Raw genomic sequence first — 23,246 nt, forward strand, 5'->3', positions numbered from 1 at the left:
GGGACTTCCCTGGTGGCACAGTGGTTAAGAATCTGCTTGCCAGTGCATGGACACGGGTTCGAGCCCTGGTCCCGGAAGATCCCACATGCCACGGAGCAGCTAAGTCCCTGTGCCACAACTACTGAGCCTGCGCTCTAGAGCCCGCGAGCCACAACTACTGAGCCTGCGTGCCACAACTACTGAAGCCCACTCGCCTAGAGCCCGCATGCCTCAACTACTGAGCCCATGTGCCGCAACTACTGAAGCCCGCGCGTTCTAGCACTCACATGCCGCAGCTACTGAGCCTGCGTGCTGCAACTTCTGGAGCCTGCATGCCTAGAGCCCATGATCTGCAACAAGAGAAGCCACCAATGAGAATCCCTTGCACCGCAACAAAGAGTAGCCCCCACTCACCACAACTGGAGAAAGCCCATGCGCAGCAACAAAGACCCAACGCAGCCAAAAATAAATAAAATTTAAAAAAAAAAGAAGCTCTACCAATTTCTTTAAAAAAAAACTGAATAAAAATTTAAAAAAGAGAATTGTGCTCATTTAAAAATACCTTCATTAGCAAAAGTAGATGGTAATAAAGTCAGAATAATGGTTATCTCTTGAGGGGGACGTAGTGTATAGCCTGGAAAGGGCATGAGGGAATGTTATGGGGTACTTTAAACTTTCTGTTTATTGATCTTAGTGGCGGTTACATGGGAAACACTTGTAAATATATATATATATATATATATATATATATATATATATATATATATATATATATATCATGCTGTATACTTAAGAATAGGGCATTTTATGCATTTGAGTGTATTCATGTTATACCTAAAAAAATACTTTTGCTGTCATTTTAGTAAAGTTTTGAGAGTTAACTGAGGTAAATACATGGATTTAATTTATTGTCTAACTAGAACCAGATAATGTTGAAAAAATGAAAAATATCTAACAGTTATCATGATTCAAATTTGTCTAGGGTCATACTAGCATATTTCTGTTTCTTACCTTAATCTTTGGTATAATCAATAACTAGAAAGTACAAGTTGTCTTTAATCTTATTTTGCAAAGACGATCAATTTGGTGCACATTCTTCCAGGTAGTTTCAATGCAAATACACTTTCACACATACACCCACGTATATTATAGGTATCCACACAAAATTAAATAATAGATATTTAAAGGAAATTGTTATTTGCAAACAAAAATATTTATTTTTATGATTTACAGGTATAAAGAAAGTTCTGCAGAGACACAGATTATCAGCAAATTGCCACATGATTACGTTTCAACTTGAATTTCACCTTCTGGAAATCCAGGTAAATTAAGAATACATTGTGATAGATAACACAGATTCTGCTGCTATGAAATAAAAACTCCCACACCCCAGTCTTCAGCAGTGGCTGAGTTGAGGAGACATTCTTGAGCTAGGGCCCCCTCGTAGCACATTTGTGCGAAGTGGTACCATTAAAAAATTTTTTAAGTATGAATACCCCAGCAACTGCGTGCAGTAGGATTGTTGCTGAGAGCATAGTGCTTTATTGGAGGGCAGTTAGTAAGATGTTCCTGGGCTTCCAGTGCAAGCCCCGAGGTCATGGGAACAGTCTTGGATGCCCTTAGTCATCAGCTGATATCTCAGTCATCTATTATCTATTAGTTATCTATTGCCACATAACATTTTCTCCCAAATTTAACAGCTTAAACCAGCAAAACACATTTATTATCTCACCATTTTCTGTGGGTCAGGTATTTGGGAGCAGCACAGTTGGTGTTCTTGCTCAGGGCCTCTCCTATAGTTGTGGCCATGTGGGATCACTACAATCTGAAGACTGCTCAGGGCTGGAGAGTTAGACTTCAAGGTGGTTCACGGTTATGCCAGCAAGTTATACAGGACTGCTGAGACACAACATAGGAGGAAGATACTCTCGGTAGGATTTTCACATAAAGTCAGAAAGCAGACAGAATATTAACGTGCAGCCCCTGGCCAGGATAGGGCAGAACAAGACTCAGACATCTTCAAAGTCTGGCTCCAAAAAGAATGGGATCCAGGCATAATTTTGAGAAATGATCAATCCTGGGCACATGCTTTGATAGCAGAAGGCAATTTCAACCCGTTGGTTTTATGAGTTTGGGCTTACAGGGGGTATGTATAGAGGAGAGGAACAGGGAAGGGCAGGCACGCTGCCTTGGCCTCAGTTCATCAGATAACTAAAGTGGATGTAGACCAGTTGTGACAACCAAGTCATATGGATCTGCTGCTTGCTTGCATTCGCAGTCATGTGCCTGGGTTCCTCATGCTTATCCTCAGCCACAGAAACAGCCTCAAGTTGTCCCTTTTTGTATGCAACAGGAGTTGATGCCACATATCAGAAACTGCCCCCAACTAGTCAAGAGTAACTGGGTCCAGGTATCTGGGCTAGAGGTTTTGCTTCTTGAGAACTCTTTGCAGTCTATGTCCGTGGTTGTCACCACAGACCCTGGCAGGCTGAGAACTGACTGAGGGATATCTAGGCCTCTCATCTGATGGCAGAGTTTCCAGCTTGCTCCCACCTCAGAGTATCCCCCTTTAGTCTGTCAAAGTGACCAAGAACATCCACAGTGTGGCATTGCCAAAGCCGGTTGAGTAGGATGTCATGGACATGGATGATGAGTGTCCCTAGGGAAGGTAAACTGTCCCCAGGTTGGCACCAGGCCTTGGAGCCATGCAGAGTCCCCAAGATGATATTGTAGTTCTGTATGACCTCAAACATCATCTGCTAAAGACCAAAAGAGAATACAGACCCAAATGGGTTGATCTCGTTTAGGATGAAAAGCCCATGCCAGGACTCCAGACTTCTCCTTTGTGTGGCCCAGGAATTCCTGGATGTTGTCTCATTGCATCAGGATGCATAGTTGGACAACTGCCTTTTCTTTCCTTATGGCTAATGTGATCCTAAGCTCAGAGTGGTGAGATACCAAATGCTTACCTGCATTCTGGCCTGCATTAATGGCCAGGCCTATAATCTGTGTCAGGTTGGCAGAGTCAGAGGTCTGAGGTCTAGTTCCATGTCTGAGAACATCTGCACTATCAGTGTATACATTGTCCAGGAAACTGCTCAGGATCATTCTAGTAGCCTTGGGGTCCTACAGGCTTTTTCTGCTGTTGGCTTTCACCTTTTTTATAGTCACTCCCTGACTTATCTGGAGAGAAGCTAGACTGCTAGCAAAATCAGGCTTATCCTTGGGAGGATGTCCACAAGTCCAGCTGAAAAAAGAAAGACCATCCTCTGAAGTTGAGGTGAATGAGCTGCTCAGTGGAGCTATACATTCCAGGATAGGTTGTGGCCAAAGATTGATTAGTGTGCTCATTAGTGGGGCTTTGGCCTGAGAGATAAAATAGACTGGAATATTTTAATTTCATTTTGTTGAAGTTCCATACTATGGTCACCTTAAGCCTCTGAAGAAAAGCATCAAGTGGTAATTTGATCACATCATGAGTTAGATCAAGGATGAGGTTTCAGTTTGGGGGCATTTTTTATAATGCAACGTGCTTCTTAAGAATGGCTATTACCTGACCAGAGGCATTCCCAGCATGAACTGGCACTGGGCCCCTGCAGCTCCCACAGTAGCTTAGCTTGATGGTCCAGGGTGGCCACCATGAAGCCACATAGACAGGACCAAAGCCGTGTGGGCCCTACCATACAGGACCTGCTACCCCTGCTATATTGGCTATAATCCCTACCTCCTACCAGGCAGTAGTGGCACCAGCCCAGACCTCACCTTTTAAGCTAATATTCTGATCCTCATACCACCAAAGCTTGATTGAAAATTTTGTAACCATTTAGTATTGGCCTAAAGTTATACTGTTAGCTCACATGCTGAATGAATTAGAATTAGTTGAGCTGCACATAACAGAAAATTTAAAAATAAGGAAGGTTCAAAGTACTAGAAGTTTATTTCTCTATTGCTTAAACAAAATTGCAGGATATGTTTTCAAGGGCTAGTATGGTGGTTTCATGATCATCAGGCTCTGCCATCACCCATGTGACTTCCAAATCATGGTGCAGTTATCACTTTAGCATTTCAGACATTGGGAAAGAGCTGGGCAAACCAGGGCTCACCTTTTCCATTGAAGGACACTTCTCAGAAGTTGTAACACCCATCATTTTCACCTACATTCTAATGGCCAATAAATTAGTGCAAGGGAGGCTGGAAATTTAGCCTTCATTATGCATGGCCATGTAGCCAGTGAAAAAATTGGAGCAAGAAAGAAGTACAAATATTGGGGACTACCATCAGTTTCTGTCCCACATGCTTTAGGAGATGCAGGAAAAAAAATATAAGGAGAGGAACAATTTATATTCTTTGAAAGACATAGAACACAGTAATTGCTGAATCTCTAAAGGGACATAAGTTGTCATTATATACATTTCAAAGTATGTAGGTGCTTTTCAACTGCTTGGTTTTAACTAATTTGCTGCAAAAAGAGCATGCTGTCCCAGGCTATGTTAAGAACACTCCCTTTCTCTCTGCACCTTTCCAGTTTTATGATTTTTATTATTTATTGGTAAACCCTCAGATGTTCTAGACCTACTTGGGTAAGTATATTTTTAGAACTATATCTCTAGTGGAATTGCCAGGTTAAAGGAGATTAACATGTAAATTCTGATTGATAGTACCAAACTGCCTTCTAAAATAATTTTACCATTTTACATGTTGAGCAGATTTTTATAGTTGAGACTGATAGAAAAAGAGCAGTCATAAATAAATAGCAACCTTCTGTGTTCTAAAACACTTTTTAAAACAAAATTTCCACTAGAGGGAGACGTTTAACTATCAGAAAATTAAAAAGTAACCTAAACAATAAAATTATCTTACTTATAGAATATTGTTATAATAAAATCATGGTAGTACAATGTTAGAAACCAAAGTGACCTAAAATCATATTAATAGAATGCTGGGACCAAAAGTGACCTTATAGATTATCTAGGTCAACCCTCTTATAGGGAAATACACCCAGAATGTTTGAATGATTACACATGTTGGCACAGCTATTATTGTCAGATGCAGTTGGAGCATACAACTCTTTTCCCCAGATTTACTCTCTGGTGTTGTTAGTGCTATTGTACTGTTTGTGAGGAGTTGCAAGAACATTAGAATTAACATGTGTCAGCATTCATAGTCCATGCAGCATAATAAGTCAAATGGGTGGCAGTTTCTGGGGGAAGTGGCAGTTAAGTATGTTTTCATAACTACTCTCCCTGAAATGCAATGAAATGAAAAAAAAAGATTCAAAAATAGGGAAAATTTTAAACTAAAAAGAATATTTGGTCCTGGCACAACTTCAACTACTGGGAGCTATAAAAACTAAAATTGGCAACTTGGATAATCACAAAGGTTTGAGAGACAACCAAGAACTAGGGCAGGGTTGAACAGTAAGGTTCATCTCCTACACAAGGCCAGCCCTTCAAGACTGGAGAGGTGACTGTTTCATCTAATGCATAGAAACCAGCATAGATAATCAAGTAAAATGAAGAAAGAGAGGAATATGTGCGAAACAAGAAAGAACAAGATAAAACCTCAGGAAAAATCCTTAACGAAACAGAGATAAGTAATTTACCTGATAAAGAGTTCAAAATAATGGTCATAAAGATGCTAGCCAAACTCAGGAGAAGAATGGAGGAACACACGGAGAACTTCAACAAAGATATGGAAAATATAAGAAAGTTCCAAACAGAAGTCCCCAAGCTAAAGAGTACAATAACTGAACTGAAAAATACATTGGAGATTTTCATAGCAGACAGCATGAGACAGAAGAAAAGATCAGTGAACTCAAAGACAAGGCACAGGAACTCACCAAATCAAAGCAGCAGAAATGAAAAAGAATGAAAAAAAAGTGAAGATAGCTTAAGGGATTTATGGGACAACATGAAGTGTGCTAACATTCACATTATAAGGAGTTCCAGAAGGAGAAGAGAAAGGGTCTGAAAACATATTTGAAGAAATAATGGTGGAAAACTTCCCTAAACTGTAAAAACAGTTCTCCAGATCCAGGAACCCTAGAGAGTTCCAAATAAGAGGAACCGCAAAAACCCCACACCAACACATTAAAATTAAAATACCAAAATTTGAAAACAAGGAGAGACTCTTAAAAGCAGCAAGAGAAAAACTATTGTTATGTACAAGGGAACACCCTAAAGACCTTAAGCAGATTTTTCAGCAGAAACTTTGCAGGTCAGATGAGAGTGGCATAAGTATTCAAAGTGCTGAAAGAAAAAAATTTCCAACCAAGAATTATCAACCCAGCAAAGTTATCATTCAGAATCAAAGAAGAGGTAAAAGAATTTTGCAGATAAGCAAAAGCTAAAGGAGTTCATCACCACTAAATCAGCCTTAAAAGAAATGTTAAAGGGATTTCTTTAAGCTGAAAAGAAATGGCACTAATTAGTAAGAGGAAAACATGAAAGTATAAATCTCACTGGTAAATGTAAATGTGTAGTATAGGTAGTGAATTCATCACTTATAAAGCTAATACAAAGGTTAAAAGACAAAAATAGTAAAAATAACTAACTACAATAATTATTTAAGGGATATACATGATAAAAATATGTAAAATCAAGAACATAAAACGTAGAGGGGGAGAGTAAACATGTAGAGCTTTGGAATGTGTTTAAGTTGTTATCAACTTAAAAGAGACTGTTGTAAATGTAAGTTGTTATTTGTAAGCCTCATGGTAACCATAAAGCCAAAACCTATAGTAGATACACAAAAGGTAATGAGAGAGGAATATTAGCATACCACTAAAGAAGGTCATTTAACCACGAAGGAAGAAAGCAAGAGAAGAACAGAGAAACTACAAAACACTAGAAAATAATGAACAAAGTGGCATTGAGTACATACCTATCAATAATTACTTTAAATGTAAATGGACTAAATTCTCCAATCAAAAGAAATAGAGTAGATGAACAAATAAAAAACAAGACCCCTCTGTACGCTGCCTACAAGAGACTCACTTCTGGTGTAAGGACACATATAGACTGAAAGTGAAGGGGTCGAAAAATATATTCCATGCAAATGAAAACCAGAAGAAATCTGTGGTAGCTATACTTATATCAGACAAAGTAGACTTTTAAAAAAAGGCGATAATAAGGGACAGGAGGGCACTACATAATGTTAAAGGGGTCAATTCAACAAGAGGATATAACATTTATAAATATTTATGCACCCAGCAGAGGAGCACCTACATATATAAAGCAGATATTGACAGACCTAAAGGAGAAACAGACAGCAATATAATAATAATAGGGGACCTTAAATTGATCACACATCAGTGGATAGATCAGGGAGAAAATCAATAAGGAAACATTAACCTTAAAGAACACGTTAGACCAGGTTGACTTAACAGATGTGTATAGAACATTCCTTCCAAAAGCAACAGCATACACATTCTTTTCAGGTATGTATGGAACATTCTCCAGGATAGAACATATATTCTTAACTTATATATAAGTCTTATATATAACTCTTAAATATAAGAAGGTTGAAATGGTGTCAAGCATCTTTTCCAACCACAGTGGTATGGCTAGAAATCAATTACAAGAAGAATACTGGAAATTTCACAAATATGTGGAGATTAAAAACATGCTACTGAACAACCAATGGGTCAAAAAAGAAATGGAAGCAAAATAAAGAAATACCTTGAGACTAATGAAAATGGAAATACAACATACCAAACTTATGGGCTGCAGTAAAAGCAGTTCTGAAAGGGAAGACCATAGCAATATATGCCTATCTGAAGAAACAAGAAAAATCTCAAAAAACCTAACTTGATACCTCAAGGAACTGAGGTATAAAGACTAAGAAGAACAAATGAAGCCCAAAGTTACCAGAAGGAAGGAAATAACATAGATCAGAAGGAATTCCCTGGTGTTCCAGTGGTTGGGACTCTGTGCTGTCACTGCCAAGGGCCTGGGTTTGATCCCTGGTTGGGGAACTAAGATCCTGCAAGCCACTTGGTGGGGCCAAAAACAAACAAGCAAACAAACAAACAAAGCAAACAAAAAGCCTAGGAACATAGATCAGAACAGAAACAAATGAAATAGAGAGTAAAAAGACGTTAGAAAAGATCAATGAAACTAAGAGCAGATTCTTTGAAAGGATAATCAAAATTGATAAATCTTTAGCTAGACTCACCAAGAAAAAAAAAAGGCTCAAATAAAATCAGAAATGAAAGATGAGTCATTACAACTGCTACCACAGGAATACAAAGGATCATAAGAGACTACTGTGAACAATTATGCACCAACAAATAGGTAAACTCCTAAAAACAACCTTCCAAGCCTGAATCAGGAAGAAATAGAAAACCTGAACAGGCCAGTTACTAATAGGGAGATTGAATCAGTAATTTAAAACCTCCCAACTAAAATCCAGTACCAGATGGCTTCACTGATGACTGCTACCAAACATTTAAAGAGGAATTAATACCAGTGCATCTCAAACTCTTCCAAAAAGAGGAGGAACACTTGAACTTACTTTACAAGGCCAGCTTACCCTGATACCTCAAACAGACAAGGGCACAGAAAAGAAAATTATAAGCCAATATCCCTGGTGAACATAGATGTAAAAATCTTCAACAAAATATTAGCAAACTAAGTTCAGCAATACATTAAAAGAATCATTCACAATGATCAAGTGGAACTTATTCCAGGGATGCAAGGATGGTTCAACATTTGCAAATCAATCAATGTGCTACACCACATGAACAAAAAGGAAGGATAAAAAATCATATGATTATCTCAATAAATGCAGAAAAAGCATTTGATAAAATTCAGCAACGATTTATGGTAATAACCTCAGCAAAGTGGGTATAGAAAAGCTTTTGCACAGAAAAGGAAACCATAAACAAGACAAAAAGACAACCCTCAGAACGGGAGAAAATATTTACAACCGAAGCAACTAACAAAGGACTAATCTCCAAAATATACAAGCACCTCATGTAGCTCAATATCAAAAAAACAAACAACCCAATCCAAAAATGGGCAGAAGACCTAAATAGACATTCCTCCAAAGAAGATATACGGATTGTCAACAAACACATGAAAGGTTGCTCAACATCACTAATTATAAGAGAAATGCAAATCAAAACTACAATGAGGTATCACCTCACAACAGTCAGAATGGCCATCATCAAAAAATCTACAAACAATAAAAGCTGGAGAGGGTGTGGAGAAAAGGGAATCCTCTTGCACTGTTGGTGGGAATGTAAATTGATACAACCACTATGGAGAACAGTATGGAGGTTCCTTAAAAAACTAAAAATAGAACTACTATATGACCCAGCAATCCCACTACTGCGTATATACCCTGAGAAAACCATAATTCCAAAAGAGACATGTACCACAATGTTCATTGCAACACTGTTTACAATAGCCAGGACATGGAAGCAACCTAAGTGTCCATTGACAGATGAATGGAATATTACTCAGCCATAAAAAGAAACAAAATTGAGTTATTTGTAGTGAGGTGGGTGGACCTAGAGTCTGTCATACAGAGTGAAGTAAGTCAGAAAGAGAAAAACAAATACCATATGCTAACACATATATATGGAATCTAAAAAAAAAAAAAAGGTTTTGACAAACCTAGAGGCAGAACAGGAATAAAGACTCAGACGTAGAGAATGGACTTGAGGACATGGGGAGGGAGAAGGGTAAGCTGGGACAAAGTGAGAGAGGTGCATGGACATATATACACTACCAAATGTAAAATAGATAGCTAGTGGGAAGCAGCCGCATAGCACAGGGAGATCAGCTTGATGCTTTGTGACCACCTAGAGGGGTGGGATAGGGGGGGTGGGAGGGAGACACAAAAGGGAGGAGATATGGGGATATATGTATATGTATAGCTGATTCACCTTGCTATACAGCAGGAACTAACACAACATTGTAAAGCAATTATACTCCAATAAAGATGTTAAAAAAATAAAAAATAAAAATAAATAAAATAGATGGCTAGTGGGAAGCAGCCACATAGCACAGGGAGATCAGCTCCATGCTTTGAGACCACCTAGAGGGGTGGGATAGGGAGGGTGGGAGGGAGATGCAAGAGGGAGGAGATATGAGGTTATATGTATACGTATAGCTGATTCACTTTGTTAGACAGCAGAAACTAACACAACATTGTAAAGCAATTATACTCCAATAAAGATGTTAGAAAAAGATAAAGTTATTATAAAATGTTAAAAAATGTTGGTATGGAGGGAATATACCTCAAAATAATAAAGGACATATATGATAAGCTCACAGCTAACTTCATACTCAATAGTGAAAAGCTGAAAGCTTTTCCTGTAAGATCTAGAATAAGACAAAGGATGCCCACTCTTTTTTTTTTTTTTTTTTTTTTTTTTTTTTTTTTTTTTTTTTTGCTGTACGCGGGCCTCTCACTGCTGTGGCCTCTCCCGTTGCGGAGCACAGGCTCCGGACACACAGGCTCCGCGGCCATGGCTCGCGGGCCCAGCCGCTCCGCGGCATGTGGGATCTTCCGGGATCGGGGCACGAACCCGTGTCCCCTGCATCGGCAGGCGGACTCTCAACCACTGCGCCACCAGGGAAGCCCAAGGATGCCCACTCTTACCGTGTTTATCCAACACAGTATTAGAAGTTTTAGCCAGATCAGTTAGATTAAAAAAAAGAAGTAAAAGGCGTCCAAATTGGAAAGAAAGAAGTCATACTGTCACTATTCATAGATGACATGTTATTATTTATAGAAAACCCTAAAGGCTCCACCAAAAAAAAAAAAGAACCAGAAAAACTGTTAGAACAAATGAACTAATTCAGTTAAGTTGCAGAATACAAAATCAATAATCTGTTGCATTTCTATACCCTAATAATGAACTATCAGAGAAATCAGGAAAACAATTTTATTTACAATAGCATCAAAAAGAATAAAATACCTACAAATAAGTTTAACCAAGGAGGTGAAAGGGCTGTGCACTGAAAACTATAAGACATTGATGAAAGAAGTTTATAACACAAATAAGTAGAAAGATACTCCATGCTCATAGATAGGAAGAATTAATATTGTTAAAATGTCCATACTGACGAAAGCTATCTACAGATTCAGTGCAATCCCTACCAAAATTCCAATGATGTTTTTCACAGAAATAGAAGAAACTCTTAAAATTTGTTTGGAACCACAAAAGATCCCAAATAGCCAACGCAATCTTTTTTTTTTTAAATAAATTCATTTATTTATTTTTGGCTGCATTGGGTCTTTGTTGCTGCATGCGGGCTTTCTCTAGTTGCGGTGAGCAGGGGCTACTCTTCGTTGTGGTGTGCAGTCTTCTCATTGCGGTGGCTTCTCTTGTTGTGGAGCACAGGCTCTAGGCGTGTGGGCTTCAGTAGTTGTGGCTCGCGGTCCCTAGAGAGAAGGCTCAGTAGTTGTAGCGCATGGGCTTAGTTGCTCCACGGCATGTGGGATCTTCCCGGACCAGGGCTCGAACCCATGTCCCCTGCATTGGCAGGCGGATTCTTTTTTTTTTTTAATTTTATAAATTTATTTATTGATTTATTTTTGGCTGCGTTGTCTCTTTGTTGCTGCATGCAGGCTTTCTCTAGTTGTGGTGATCAGGAGCTACTCTTTGTTGCGGTGTGCGGGCTTCTCATTGCGGTGGCTTCTCTTGTTGCGGAGCACAGGCTCTAGGCACACAGGCTTCAGTAGTTGTGGCATGCGGGCTCAGTAGTTGTGGCTTGCGGGCTCTAGAGCACAGACTCAATAGCTGTGGCGCACGGGCTTAATTGCTCCGCGGCATGTGGTATCTTCCCGGACCAGGGCTCGAACCCGTGTCCCCTGAATTGGCAGGCAGATTCTTAACCACTGTGCCACCAGGGAAGTCCCTGGCAGGCGGATTCTTAACCACTGTGCCACCAAGTCCCTCCAAAGCAATCTTGAGAAAGAAGAGTAAACCTGGAGCCATTACGCTTCTTGATTTCAAACGACATTACAAAGCTATAGTGATCTAAACAATATTGTGTTGGCATAAAATGGATACATATGTCAATGGAACAGAATAGAGAACCGAAGAACTAAACCTGTGCATATACGGTCAATTAATTTATGTCAAAACAGCCAAGATTATAGAAAGGGGAAAGGATAGTCTCATCCATAAATGGTGTTGGGAAAACTGGATAGCCACATGCAAAAGGATGAAACTGGACCACTCTTACATCATACATAAAACCTAACTCAAAATGGATTAAAGGTTTGAATGTAAGACCTGAGACCATAAGACTCCTAGAAGAAAATATAGGTGGCAAGCTCCTTGACATCATTCTGGTGATGATTTTTTGGATTTGACACTAAAGGCAAAAATAAACAAGTAGAACTACATGAACCTAAAAAGTTTCTGCACGGCAAAGGAAACCATCAACAAAATTACAAGGCTGAATGGGAGAAAATATTTGCAAGTCATGTCTGATAAGGTGTTAATAGCCAAAACATGTAAAGAACTCATAAAACTCAATAGTGAAAAAACAATCTGATTAAAAATGGGCAGAGGATTCGATTAGACGTTTTTCCAGAGAAGACAAACAGAAGACCAGCAGGTACATGCAAAGGTGTTCAACATTACACTATTCATCGAGGAAATGTAAATCAAAACCACAATTAGATATAACCTCACACCTTTTAGAATGTGTAATGTAAATAATACAAGAAATAACAAGTGTTGGTGAGGATGTAGGGAAATGGGAATTCTTGTGCACTGTTGGTTGCAATGTAAATTGGTGCAGCCACTATGGAAAACAATATGGAGGCTCCTCAGAAAGTTAAAATATAACTGTTACATGATCCAGCAATTCTTCTGGGTATTTTATTCAAAGGAAACAAAAACACTAACTCAAAAAGATACATGCACCCGCATGTTCATTGCAGCATTATTTACAATAACCAAGACATGGAAACAAATTTAGTGTCCATCGATGGATGAATGGATAAAGAAAATGTGGTCTGTATATAAAATGGAATATTATATATTCCGTAAAATGAATGAACATTATATATTCCATAAAATGAATGAAATCTTGCCATTTGTGACAACATGGATGGACCTTGAGGTCATTATGCTAAGTGAACTCAGACAGAGAAAGACAAGTACTGTATGATCTCATTTATATGTGGAATCTAGGAAACAGCATAAACAAAAAGAAGAGCAAGCTTATAAATGCAGAGGATAGATTGGTGGTTGCCAGGGGAGGTGGTTGGGGGAAATGGGTGATGGTGGTCAAAAGGTACAGACCTCCAGTTAGAAAATAAATTAGTCATGGGGATCTAATGTACAGTATGGCAACTATAGTTAATAATACTTTATTGCATTTTTGAAAGTTGCTAAGAAAATAAATCTTCAAATCATCACAAAGAAACAATTTTTGTAATTATGGGTGGTGTTGAATATTGACTATGTGATCATTTTGCAATATATACAAATATGTAATCATGATTTTGTACATCTGAAACTAATATAGTGTTATATGTCAATTATATCTCAAAAAAAAATTTTTAAAGAATACAATCCAAAAAAAAAAAAAAGAAAAAAGAATACAGTCCCATATCATAGGCTCCAGAGAAAATTTACCTGATGTGATGACATTCAAACCCAAGTGAAAGAAAACACTGAAATCTGATGTAGAGTATTTTGTGAAGTTACAGGACCCTTTTCTTGAATGTCTTTACCCAAAATCCTTAAGTTGTAGAGAAGAATGAGAAATGCGGGCTTAAATTGACTGTGGTAGAAAGGAATGTGCTGCTGAGACTCATGCAGGTTCTTTGAGGTCAAGTTGTTTACAAGGTCCTTCCCTTGTTTGCCAACTGGGGTGGGTTGACCTCGTTAGCAGTATGACTGGCAAGGAGAGAGATGGAGAAAAAATGTCTTGAAGAATTCACAACACACCAAAAATAAATGAATGAATGAATGAATAAAAAATGGAGGGGCCAGTAAATCATAGGCTTTATGCTGACAGGATAGTTTGCCTATTCTAATGGGTATAAGGCCAAAATCCAAAACACTTACACATACTCAAACAAAAGACAAGGCATTCCTCTGAGATTTTTTTTTCTTTTTCCTTTTTTGTTTTAACAGCTCTATTGAGATATAGTTCACATACCATATAATTCATCCATTTAAACTATACATTCAGCAGTTTTTAATTTATTCAGCTTTGTGCAACCATCACCACATCAATTCTAGAACGTTTTTATCACCTCAGAGAGAAACCCCATGCTCTTTATCACCCCTCATTTGCCCTTCTTCTGCCCAGACCTGACTTATCTATCTTCTTTCTCTATGGATTTGCCTATTCTCAGCATTTCATAGAAGTGGAATCATATAATTTGTATGATTACAAATTTTTTGACTGGTTTCTTTCACTTAGCACAATGTTTTCAGGGTTCATTCATGTTGTAGCATATATCATTACTTCATTCTTTTTAAAAATTTTTTTTGGCTGCATTGTGAGGATCTATCACATTTTGTTTATTCATTCGTCAGCTGAGAAACATTTCACTTGTTTTCACCTTTTGGCTATTATGGATAACATTTCTGAAGATATTCATCTATAAGTTTTTAAGTGGATGTATGTTTTCATTTTTCTTATATAAATCTAGGTAGAGAATTACTGGGTCAGATGGAAGTACCAGATTATGATTAGTATGTTGAGCATCTTTTCATAAGCTTATTGGCCATTTGTATATCATCTTTGATGAAATGTCTGTTGAGATCCATTGCCCAGTTTTTAATTGGGTTATTTGTCTTTTCATTATTGAGTTGCAAGAATGTTCTGGAATTTGTTTTTTTGTTTTGTTTTGTTTTTTGCGGTACGTGGGCTTCTCACTGTTGTGGCCTCTCCTGTTGCGGAGCATAGGCTCCGGACGCGCAGGCTCTGTGGCCATGGCTCACAGGCCCAGCTGCTCTGCGGCATGTGGGATCTTCCTGGACCGGGACACAAACCCACGTCCCCTGCATCGGCAGGCGGATTCTCAACCACTGCACCACCAGGGAAGCCCTGGAATTTGTTTTTGATGAGATATGGTGGTAGATGCCCACAAACAGTCTACTTTGACTACAGCTGCTTCTAACAATTCCCACTATATTCTTGAGCAGCGGAAAAAACTAAACAGTGATTATAAGCCATTAATATCCATTTCTCCAACAGCTGAAAATACAGAAAGACAAGTCAGATATTACCCAGACAAATGGGAAACAGCCAAGCATTATCTACTCACTCTGTATCCTTAGGGAATAGAAGAAATTGCTAGATCTACTCCTGTTAACAAAAAAGATCCACAGAGTACAGAACACAAAAATGGTACAGAATTTGTTAATCATCATTTAGAAACCTTGCCATGAAAGGAATTAGAAAATGTAAATAAATTCTCTTTGAAATAATTAATCCAGGAAATAAAAGAACATGCTATATTATAACTACACTCTCAAATGAAAGCATTCAAAGAAAATTGAATGAGAGGGAAAGAGAGCTGGGAGAAAGAAAGAAAGGAAGAATAAAATGATTATAGTGCTGAAAACTAAATTAGAAGTAGTTAGGAGTAGAATATGGAGGATAGGCTTGAGAAAAATCACCTACAGGTGCAATTGAAAAGAAGAAAAATCTGGAAGACAATGAAGATTCATATGATTTTTCCAAAAACAAGAAAAAATGAAAGAGAAATTATAGGTAAATATATAATAGAAGAAAATTTACTAGAGTAAAGGAGAAAACCTGGATTTTGCAGATCAAAGTACTTAATAGTTTATTTAACAATCCCCATTATTGAATATAGACTTGTTTTTGGCTTTTTGTAATAAGGAGCTGTTAGCCTTTGTCTTCATTTCTTTATGATATATTCATAGAATTCAAATTGCTGAGACAGAGAATATAAACATGTTAAGTTATGCATTGTCAAAACAATGTTATAGGTAAAAGTGTCATCTCATTGTTTTAATTTACATTTATCTTATTACTTGTCAGAGCAAACATTTTTTTCCATGTAACTTGTCTTTTACCTCTGAGTTTTTAGTGCATGTTATGTGCCTTTTTCTTTTAAGTTTTCATATCTCCTTGTCATTTTTATAGTACAAATTTTCCTGTTTATTTCTTTTCTTTTAGTTATAAAGTCATTTTGTATCGATAGTTTGTGTTTTTATGTAATCATATTTGCTTTTTCGTTGTTATTGTTTGCTTAGAAAGTTCTTTCTCACTCAGTAATCAGTTACGTGTCTGTATTCCCTCCTAATACTTTATGGTTTCAGTGTTAACATTTAAGTAAGTAATTCACTTGGAGTTCATTTTGGTTTTTGGTATGGAGTGAGGATCTGATTTCACTCTTTTAAGAAGTAACCCATTTGCACAGCAAAGGAAACCATAAACAAAACAAAAAGACAACCCAGAGAATGGGAGAAAATATTTGCTAACGAAGCGACCGACAAGGGATTAATCTCCAAAATGTACAAACAGCTCAAGCAGCTCAATATCAAAAAATAAACAACCCAATCAAAAAATGGCCAGAAGATCTAAATAGACATTTCTCTAAAGAAGACATACAGATGACCAAGAGGCACATGAAAAGATGCTCAACATCACTATTAGAGAAATGCAAATCAAAACTATTTAGATATCACCTCACACCAGTCAGAATGGCAATCATCAAAAAATCTACAAACAGTAAATGCTGGAGAGGGTGTGGAGAAAAGGGAAACCTCCTACACTGTTGGTGGGAATGTAAATTGGTACAACCATTATGGAGAACAGTATGGAGGTTTCTTAAAAAACTAAAAATAGAGCTACCATATGATCTAACAATCCCACTCCTGGTTTTATATCTGGAGGAAACCATAATTCAAAAAGATATATGCACCCCAGTGTTCATTGCAGCACTATTTACAATAGCCAGGACATGGAAGCAACCCAAATGTCCATCAACAGAGGAATGGATAAAGATTTGGTATGTATATACAATGGAATATTACTCAGCCATAAAAAAAGAATGAAATAATGCCATTTGCAGCAACATGGATGGACCTAGAGATTGTCATACTAAGTGAAGTAAGTCAGACAGAGGAATGGTAAAGGTGTGGTATGTATATGCAATGGAATATTACTCAGCCATAAAAAAAGAATGAAATAATGCCATTTGCAGCAACATGAATGGACCTAGAGATTGTCATACTAAGTGAAGTAAGTCAGACAGAGAAAGGTAAATATCGTATGATATTATTTATATGTGAAATCTAAAAAAATGGTACAAATAAACTTATTTACAAAACAGAAATAGAGTCACAGAAGTAAAAAACAAACTTATGGTCACTGGGGGGAAAGGGGAGGGGAGAGATAAATTGGGAGATTGGGATTGACATATACAGACTACTATATATAAAATAGATAACTAATAAGGACATTTAGCACAGGGAACTCTACTCAATACTCTGTAATAACCTATATGGGAAAAGAATCTAAAAAAGTGTGCATACCTGTATATGTATAACTGATTCACTTTGCTGTACACCTGAAACTAACACAACATTGTAAATCAACTACACTCCAATAAAAATTTTTTTAAAAAGTAACCCATATTTGCAGTACTTTTTCTTGGTTACTTTTTCCTATTACTTGGTGACATTTCATTTTGCATATTTTGAAAGTAGTTTTGTCTATTTTATTTAAAAGTTGACTGTGCTTTGATACAAAAAAGTTTTTTTGTCCCTATTTTAGAATAAGGAGAGTTTATCTTCTGTTATTACTGACCTCAGCATAATAATGGAACCCACCGAATATTCAGAATTAAGTGAATTTGTGTCTAGGTAAGATATTTTACTTTTCTTTTCTTAGGAATTTCTTTCAGTTTACAATTTTAAGTTTACCTGTTCTTTTTTCTTGATAAGTAAATATCAAAATATCTCTGAAAGCATAACACCATTATTGTGTTTTATATTTAAGCCTATATTTTCTATGTCTCTCATTCACTCAATTAAAATTTATTGTACATTCACCATGTGCTAGGCACTAAAATAAAATGTAAGCAAAACCAGATATAATTCTTGATGCTCATGGAATTTATAGCCTAGTCGCGAAGTTAGATTAAATAATTGCAGAAATAAATCTAAAATTATGGTTGTGGCAAATGCTACCAATAAGAGTTGCACAGTGCTGTTGAAGCATGTATCAGGAATTTGACTTTCAGGGAGAACATAGAATAATTTCCTGAAACTTGAGCTGATATCTGAAAAATGAACAGGCATACACTAACAAAAGAGGTCCTAGATAGGATAGCTTATACATAGGCACTGTGCTGGGGGGGGGAACAGGAGGCTGGAGTGTCTGGGAGAGGGCAAGAGCAGGGGAGAATGGTATAAGATGAGGTTAGCAACGTATGTAAGGTCCACACTATGGATTTTGGTATAAGGAGTTTGACCATAGTCCTAAGACCAATGTGAAGCTATTGAAGGATTTTAAGCAGAGCCTAAGGAAGGCAGAAGTGTGACATCCTGGAAATAATTATTTTTGATGTTGCAGGGAGAAGGGATTTAAGGGGTGTAAAATTGGATACAGGAGGGTCAGTGACTAGCCTATTAAACAGTTCAGGGAAACAGAAGTTTGTAGTTTGGACTAGAATAATGGTGGTTGAGATAGAGGGCTGAATGGATTTGGAGGATATTTAGGAAGTACAATTGAATAGGCATGGTGTTGGTTAAATAAGAGGAGTCAGGAGTCACTGATGGGTGCTAACTCCTTGGTGATGATGATTGCATTTGTTGAGAGAGGAAAAGTTGGAAGAAGACCATGTCAGATGAGTTGGTGACTTCAGTTTGGACATGTTGAACTTAAGTGCCTTTGAAACACTGAAGTAAAAATAAGAAGTAGGAAGCTAAGAAGAGGTGTAGGTAGGAGATATAAACACTGGGGTTATCTGCCAGTGGGTAAAGTTAAAACTTTGAGCAGGAATGAGATTGCCTATGGAGAGAATATAGAGTGAAAATAGGAAAAGGACTGCCACTGAACCTTGAGGAATTCTAAAATATCCTACTGAATAGAATTAAAGGATCATGCAAAAAAATTAGAAAACTGAGAGATGGGAGGAAAACCAGGAATGTGTTGTTGACCATTGACAATTGTATTGACAGTTTTCTTTCACAGTTTGCTTTCTTTAAAGCAATCCTTTCAGTGTTTACTGGAGTACATGGGTTGTGAAAACAAGTCTGCTATATTGTTTTTGTGTATGCATGCATTTTTTGGCTGCTTTCAAATGTTTCTATTAATATTGTTTTTTGACAGTTTGTGCTATTTCTAAGGTGTGTTTATGTGAAAATTCCCAACCACATCTTTTCAGATACTTTTTCTGTCCTGTTCTCTTTCTTCTTCTCCAACTCTTACTAGCCATATGTTAAAACATTTGATATATTGTCTCAGTGTTTGGATGCTCTGTTCTATTTCGTTAACTCTTTTTTTCTTTGCATTTCATTTTGGATAATTTCTATTAGCCTTTCTTAAAGTTCACAGATTCTTTCCTCAGCTGAAGTCCATTCTGCCAATGAGCCCATTGAAGAAATTCTTCATCTCTAATGTAATGTTTTTTTATTTCTAGTGTTTTCATTTGATTCTTAATTTTTCTCTCTCTGCTGAAATTCCCCATTTCTTCATGAATGTTATCTACCTTTTTTCACTAGATCCTTTAACTTATTAATCATAGTTATTTTTTTCTTTAATGTTTTATTATGGAAAATTTTAAATATAGGTTCCCCCACATCTGAAAATAGAACATTCCTATGAAACCTTTTATAAGCCAAAATGGTGTAAAGTGAAGAAGCATTTACCTCAGGACACATTTTGCTAACAGATGTACAAAATAAATCAAGATACGGCACAAATGTTCACAGACACATTTCAAAGCTATGGTGGCTTGATGCTGAGATGCTGAGTGTAGTTTCTGGGGAAGGAGCTTGGTGGTGCCACTTTCACTGCTCAGGGTGCATGTTGCCTTTATGATGACTCGCTCCAAAACAAACCTTGAATGTTATTTTCACTTTTTGCCTTCTTTCGTAAAAGTGAAAATTCTTCCACCAGGTTTCTTTCGATTAGCAAAAAGAGGTAATAATGTAGGTCTTTGGTAAAGGTGAAGTGGTGTGAATCAAACTTTTGAAAAGTGGGGGGATACATGGGTATGTAAAAATAATAGTATAATTAACATGTAGCTACCCATTAGGCACCTTCAACAGTTATCAGTATTTTTCCAATCTTATTTCATCTATTCTTACACATTTTAAACTTTCAATTTGGAAATAATTAGAGACTCACAAGAAGTTGCAATAAAAACAATATATAAGGAGATTTCCATATACACTTCATCCAGCCTCTGAGAGTGATAACATTTTGCATAATTATAGTATACTCTCAAAACCAGAAAATTGATATTAGTAAAATGCAGAGAGCTTTTGCAGATTTTACCAGTTTTGCAAGCACTTGTGTTTGTAACATTATAACATTATATATTATATATTAATATATATGATATGTTACCTTTTTAACCATTTTTAAAGGTACAGTTCATTGGTATTAAATACATTCATAATGTTGTACAACCAACACTACCATCCATCTCTATGACTCTTTTCATCTTATAGAACTGAAAATCCATACCCATTAAACAATAGCTCCCCATTTCCTTCTCTGCCCAGCCCCACCATTCTTATTTCTGTCTCTGATTTTTAATCATAGTTATTTTATTTTATTTCATTTTAAATTTATTTATTTGTTTGTTTGTTTATTTATTTATTTTTGGCTGCATTGGGTCTTCGTTGCTCCGCACCGGCTTTCTTTAGTTGCGGCGAGCGGGGGCTACTCTTCATTGCGGTGCGCGGGCTTCTCATTGCGGTGGCTTCTCCTGTTGGCGGAGCACGGGCTCTAGGCATGCGGGCTTCAGTAGTTGTGGCTCCCGGGCTCTAGAGCGCAGGCTCAGTAGTTGTGGCACACGGGTGTTGTTGCTCCACGGCATGTGGGATCTTCCCGGAGCAGGGCTCGAACCCGCGTCCCCTGCATTGGCAGGCAGATTCTTAACCACTGCTCCACCAGGGAAGCCCAATCATAGTTATTTTAAAGCCCATATCTGATATTACCAACATTTGAGTCATCATTGAGTTCAGTTCTGGTGATTAGTCTACAATAGTTTGTTTCTTCTTGAATTTTTGTGTTCCATAATTTTTTATTGACTGATGAACATTGTCTGTGGAAAACAGTAGAGTCTGAAACAAATAGTATTTATCCCCAGAAATGGGTACATTTCTTTTATCAGGCTCTTAGTATGGGGTTTAATTCAGGGTAGTCAGCAGTTGAGCTGGGTTTGGGATTTTTGTTTCTTTCATTATTTTTAGGCACCAAAGGCTTCAAATTCTTCCAGCAGTGAATTCAAACTCAACTTCAAATTCAGTTCTTCCTTATGCTTAGAATAGGGTTTGGGGAGCTGGAGGGTTTTCATCAGTGTTCCAGCTTCACTCTCAACTTTTAGTAGTCCCTGTATATCTGCATCTCAGTGGGGAATGTTTCTCCCTGCACTTGACACTCCCTCAGCAGTAGGTGGTGATGCTTGTTTCTTGGTGCTAGGCTCATGGTGGGAGCAAAGGGAAATCTATGTTCTGTGGTCCATCCTTAGTATTGGGCAGGTCCTGTAGACCTGCACCTCAGGGGTTGAGAACACCAGTTTTCATGCTGCTCCTCCCCAGTGCAGCCAAACTCAGCCTGGGTCTGGTGTTGGTTTTACGGGGAGAGAGTTCCTTGCCCCTCCCCCCACACCCCAGGGTTATGCTTGCTTTTGGTGTAGGCTCATGCACCCAAAGGGTTTCGTACCCCTCCCATGCAACAGAGGGATTTAAGCTTCTGCCCCTTTTTACAAAGCAATGGATCTTTCTCTTGGTGGCAGGAGTGTTTTCTGCCCCTCTCCCAGAATCAAATGGGTTTGACTTTTACTCCTCCCTTGGAGGCAAGGGTTTTTTTTTTCTTGCACTGCTTTGCTGCTGCTTCTTTAGCAGCTTAGGGTTTTTGCTTCCTACCAGAGAGAAGTTCTGGCTTCATTTTGTACCCCAGCAGCAGCTGATCACCTCTTTGTGCCTGTGCCACTGAGGGGAGCTCTCTCTGGGCTCCTGCCATGATCTTTCTGGTGGAGTCCCTTTGGGTCTGGGGTTCCCATCTGTTCCAAAATGACATCCACCCCACATTTGTCCTGTAAGAATTTGCTGAAATTTTAGCTGATTTCTTGTTATCCACTTGTATGGTGGCTGCTTCCCTCCCCTATGTTTAACCAAGGGTGAATAGTTTATGTGTCCTGTTTCTCCTTAGAGGGAGAAAAATTTTAATTTATTTGTTTGCCTTGTAACCTCAGGTCTTTGATGGGCTCAAGAAAGTTTGTGATTTTATAGATTATTCAGATTTTCCAGGATGTTAGGTTGAGAGTGGCCTTCTCTGCAGTTTTTAACATCTTAAGTAGAAGTGGACTCTTTCTTGGTTTTCTCTGATTCTCATTCTGGAATTTGGGACATATTATTTTTTCATCTTCTGCATCCATCTTACCCTTTCTTTATATTTTATATCTCTTCATATCTTTGTGCTTATTCCTGATTGTTCTTCAGATCTGTGTTTCAGTTCAGTAATTCTTCATTTTCTGACTAATCTGCTCTTTAAAAAAATTTTTTTTTAAATTTTTATTGGAGTATAGTTGATTTACAATGTTGTGTTAGTTTCAGGTGTACAGCAAAGTTAATCAGTTATACATATACATATATCATCTCTTTTTTTAGATTCTTTTCCCATACAGGCCATTACGGAATATTGAGTAGGGTTCCCTGTGCTATACAGTAGGTCCTAATTGGTTATCTATTTTATATATAGTAGTGTGTATATGTCAATCCCAGTCTCCCATAATCTGCTCTTAAACCGCTATCCATTGTCTTTTTTCTTTTTACTGAAGTATAGTTGATTTACAATGTTGTGCCAATCTGTGCTGTACAGCAAAGTGACTCAGTTATACACATATAGACATTATTTTCTTATATTCTTTTCCATTATGGTTTATCACAAGATTTATCTTATATTCTTTTCCATTATGATTTATCACAAGATATTGAATATAGTTCCTTGTCCTGTCCATTAAGACCTTGCTTATCCATTCTAAATATAATAATTTACATCTACCAACCCCAAACTCCCAGTCCATCCCTTTCCCTCTCCCCCTCCCCCTCCCCCTCAGCAACCACA

At 37.6% G+C, this 23,246-nt stretch overlaps 1 protein-coding gene across 2 annotated transcripts in view; it reads left to right on the forward strand.

Annotated features, from left to right (window-relative positions):
• The window catches only part of CENPP (centromere protein P), a 242,351-nt gene that overhangs the window by 19,601 nt on the left and 199,504 nt on the right, over positions 1 to 23,246 (forward strand). For both annotated transcript variants that reach the window (XM_060102415.1, XM_060102416.1), the window contains 2 exons: positions 1,213 to 1,301; positions 17,718 to 17,806. In XM_060102415.1, the coding sequence (XP_059958398.1) occupies positions 1,213 to 1,301; positions 17,718 to 17,806 (178 nt within the window). The remainder of the gene's footprint in view (positions 1 to 1,212; positions 1,302 to 17,717; positions 17,807 to 23,246) is intronic.

The sequence above is a fragment of the Mesoplodon densirostris genome, chromosome 6 (assembly GCF_025265405.1).
Source record: "Mesoplodon densirostris isolate mMesDen1 chromosome 6, mMesDen1 primary haplotype, whole genome shotgun sequence".
Taxonomy (NCBI): domain Eukaryota; kingdom Metazoa; phylum Chordata; class Mammalia; order Artiodactyla; family Ziphiidae; genus Mesoplodon; species Mesoplodon densirostris.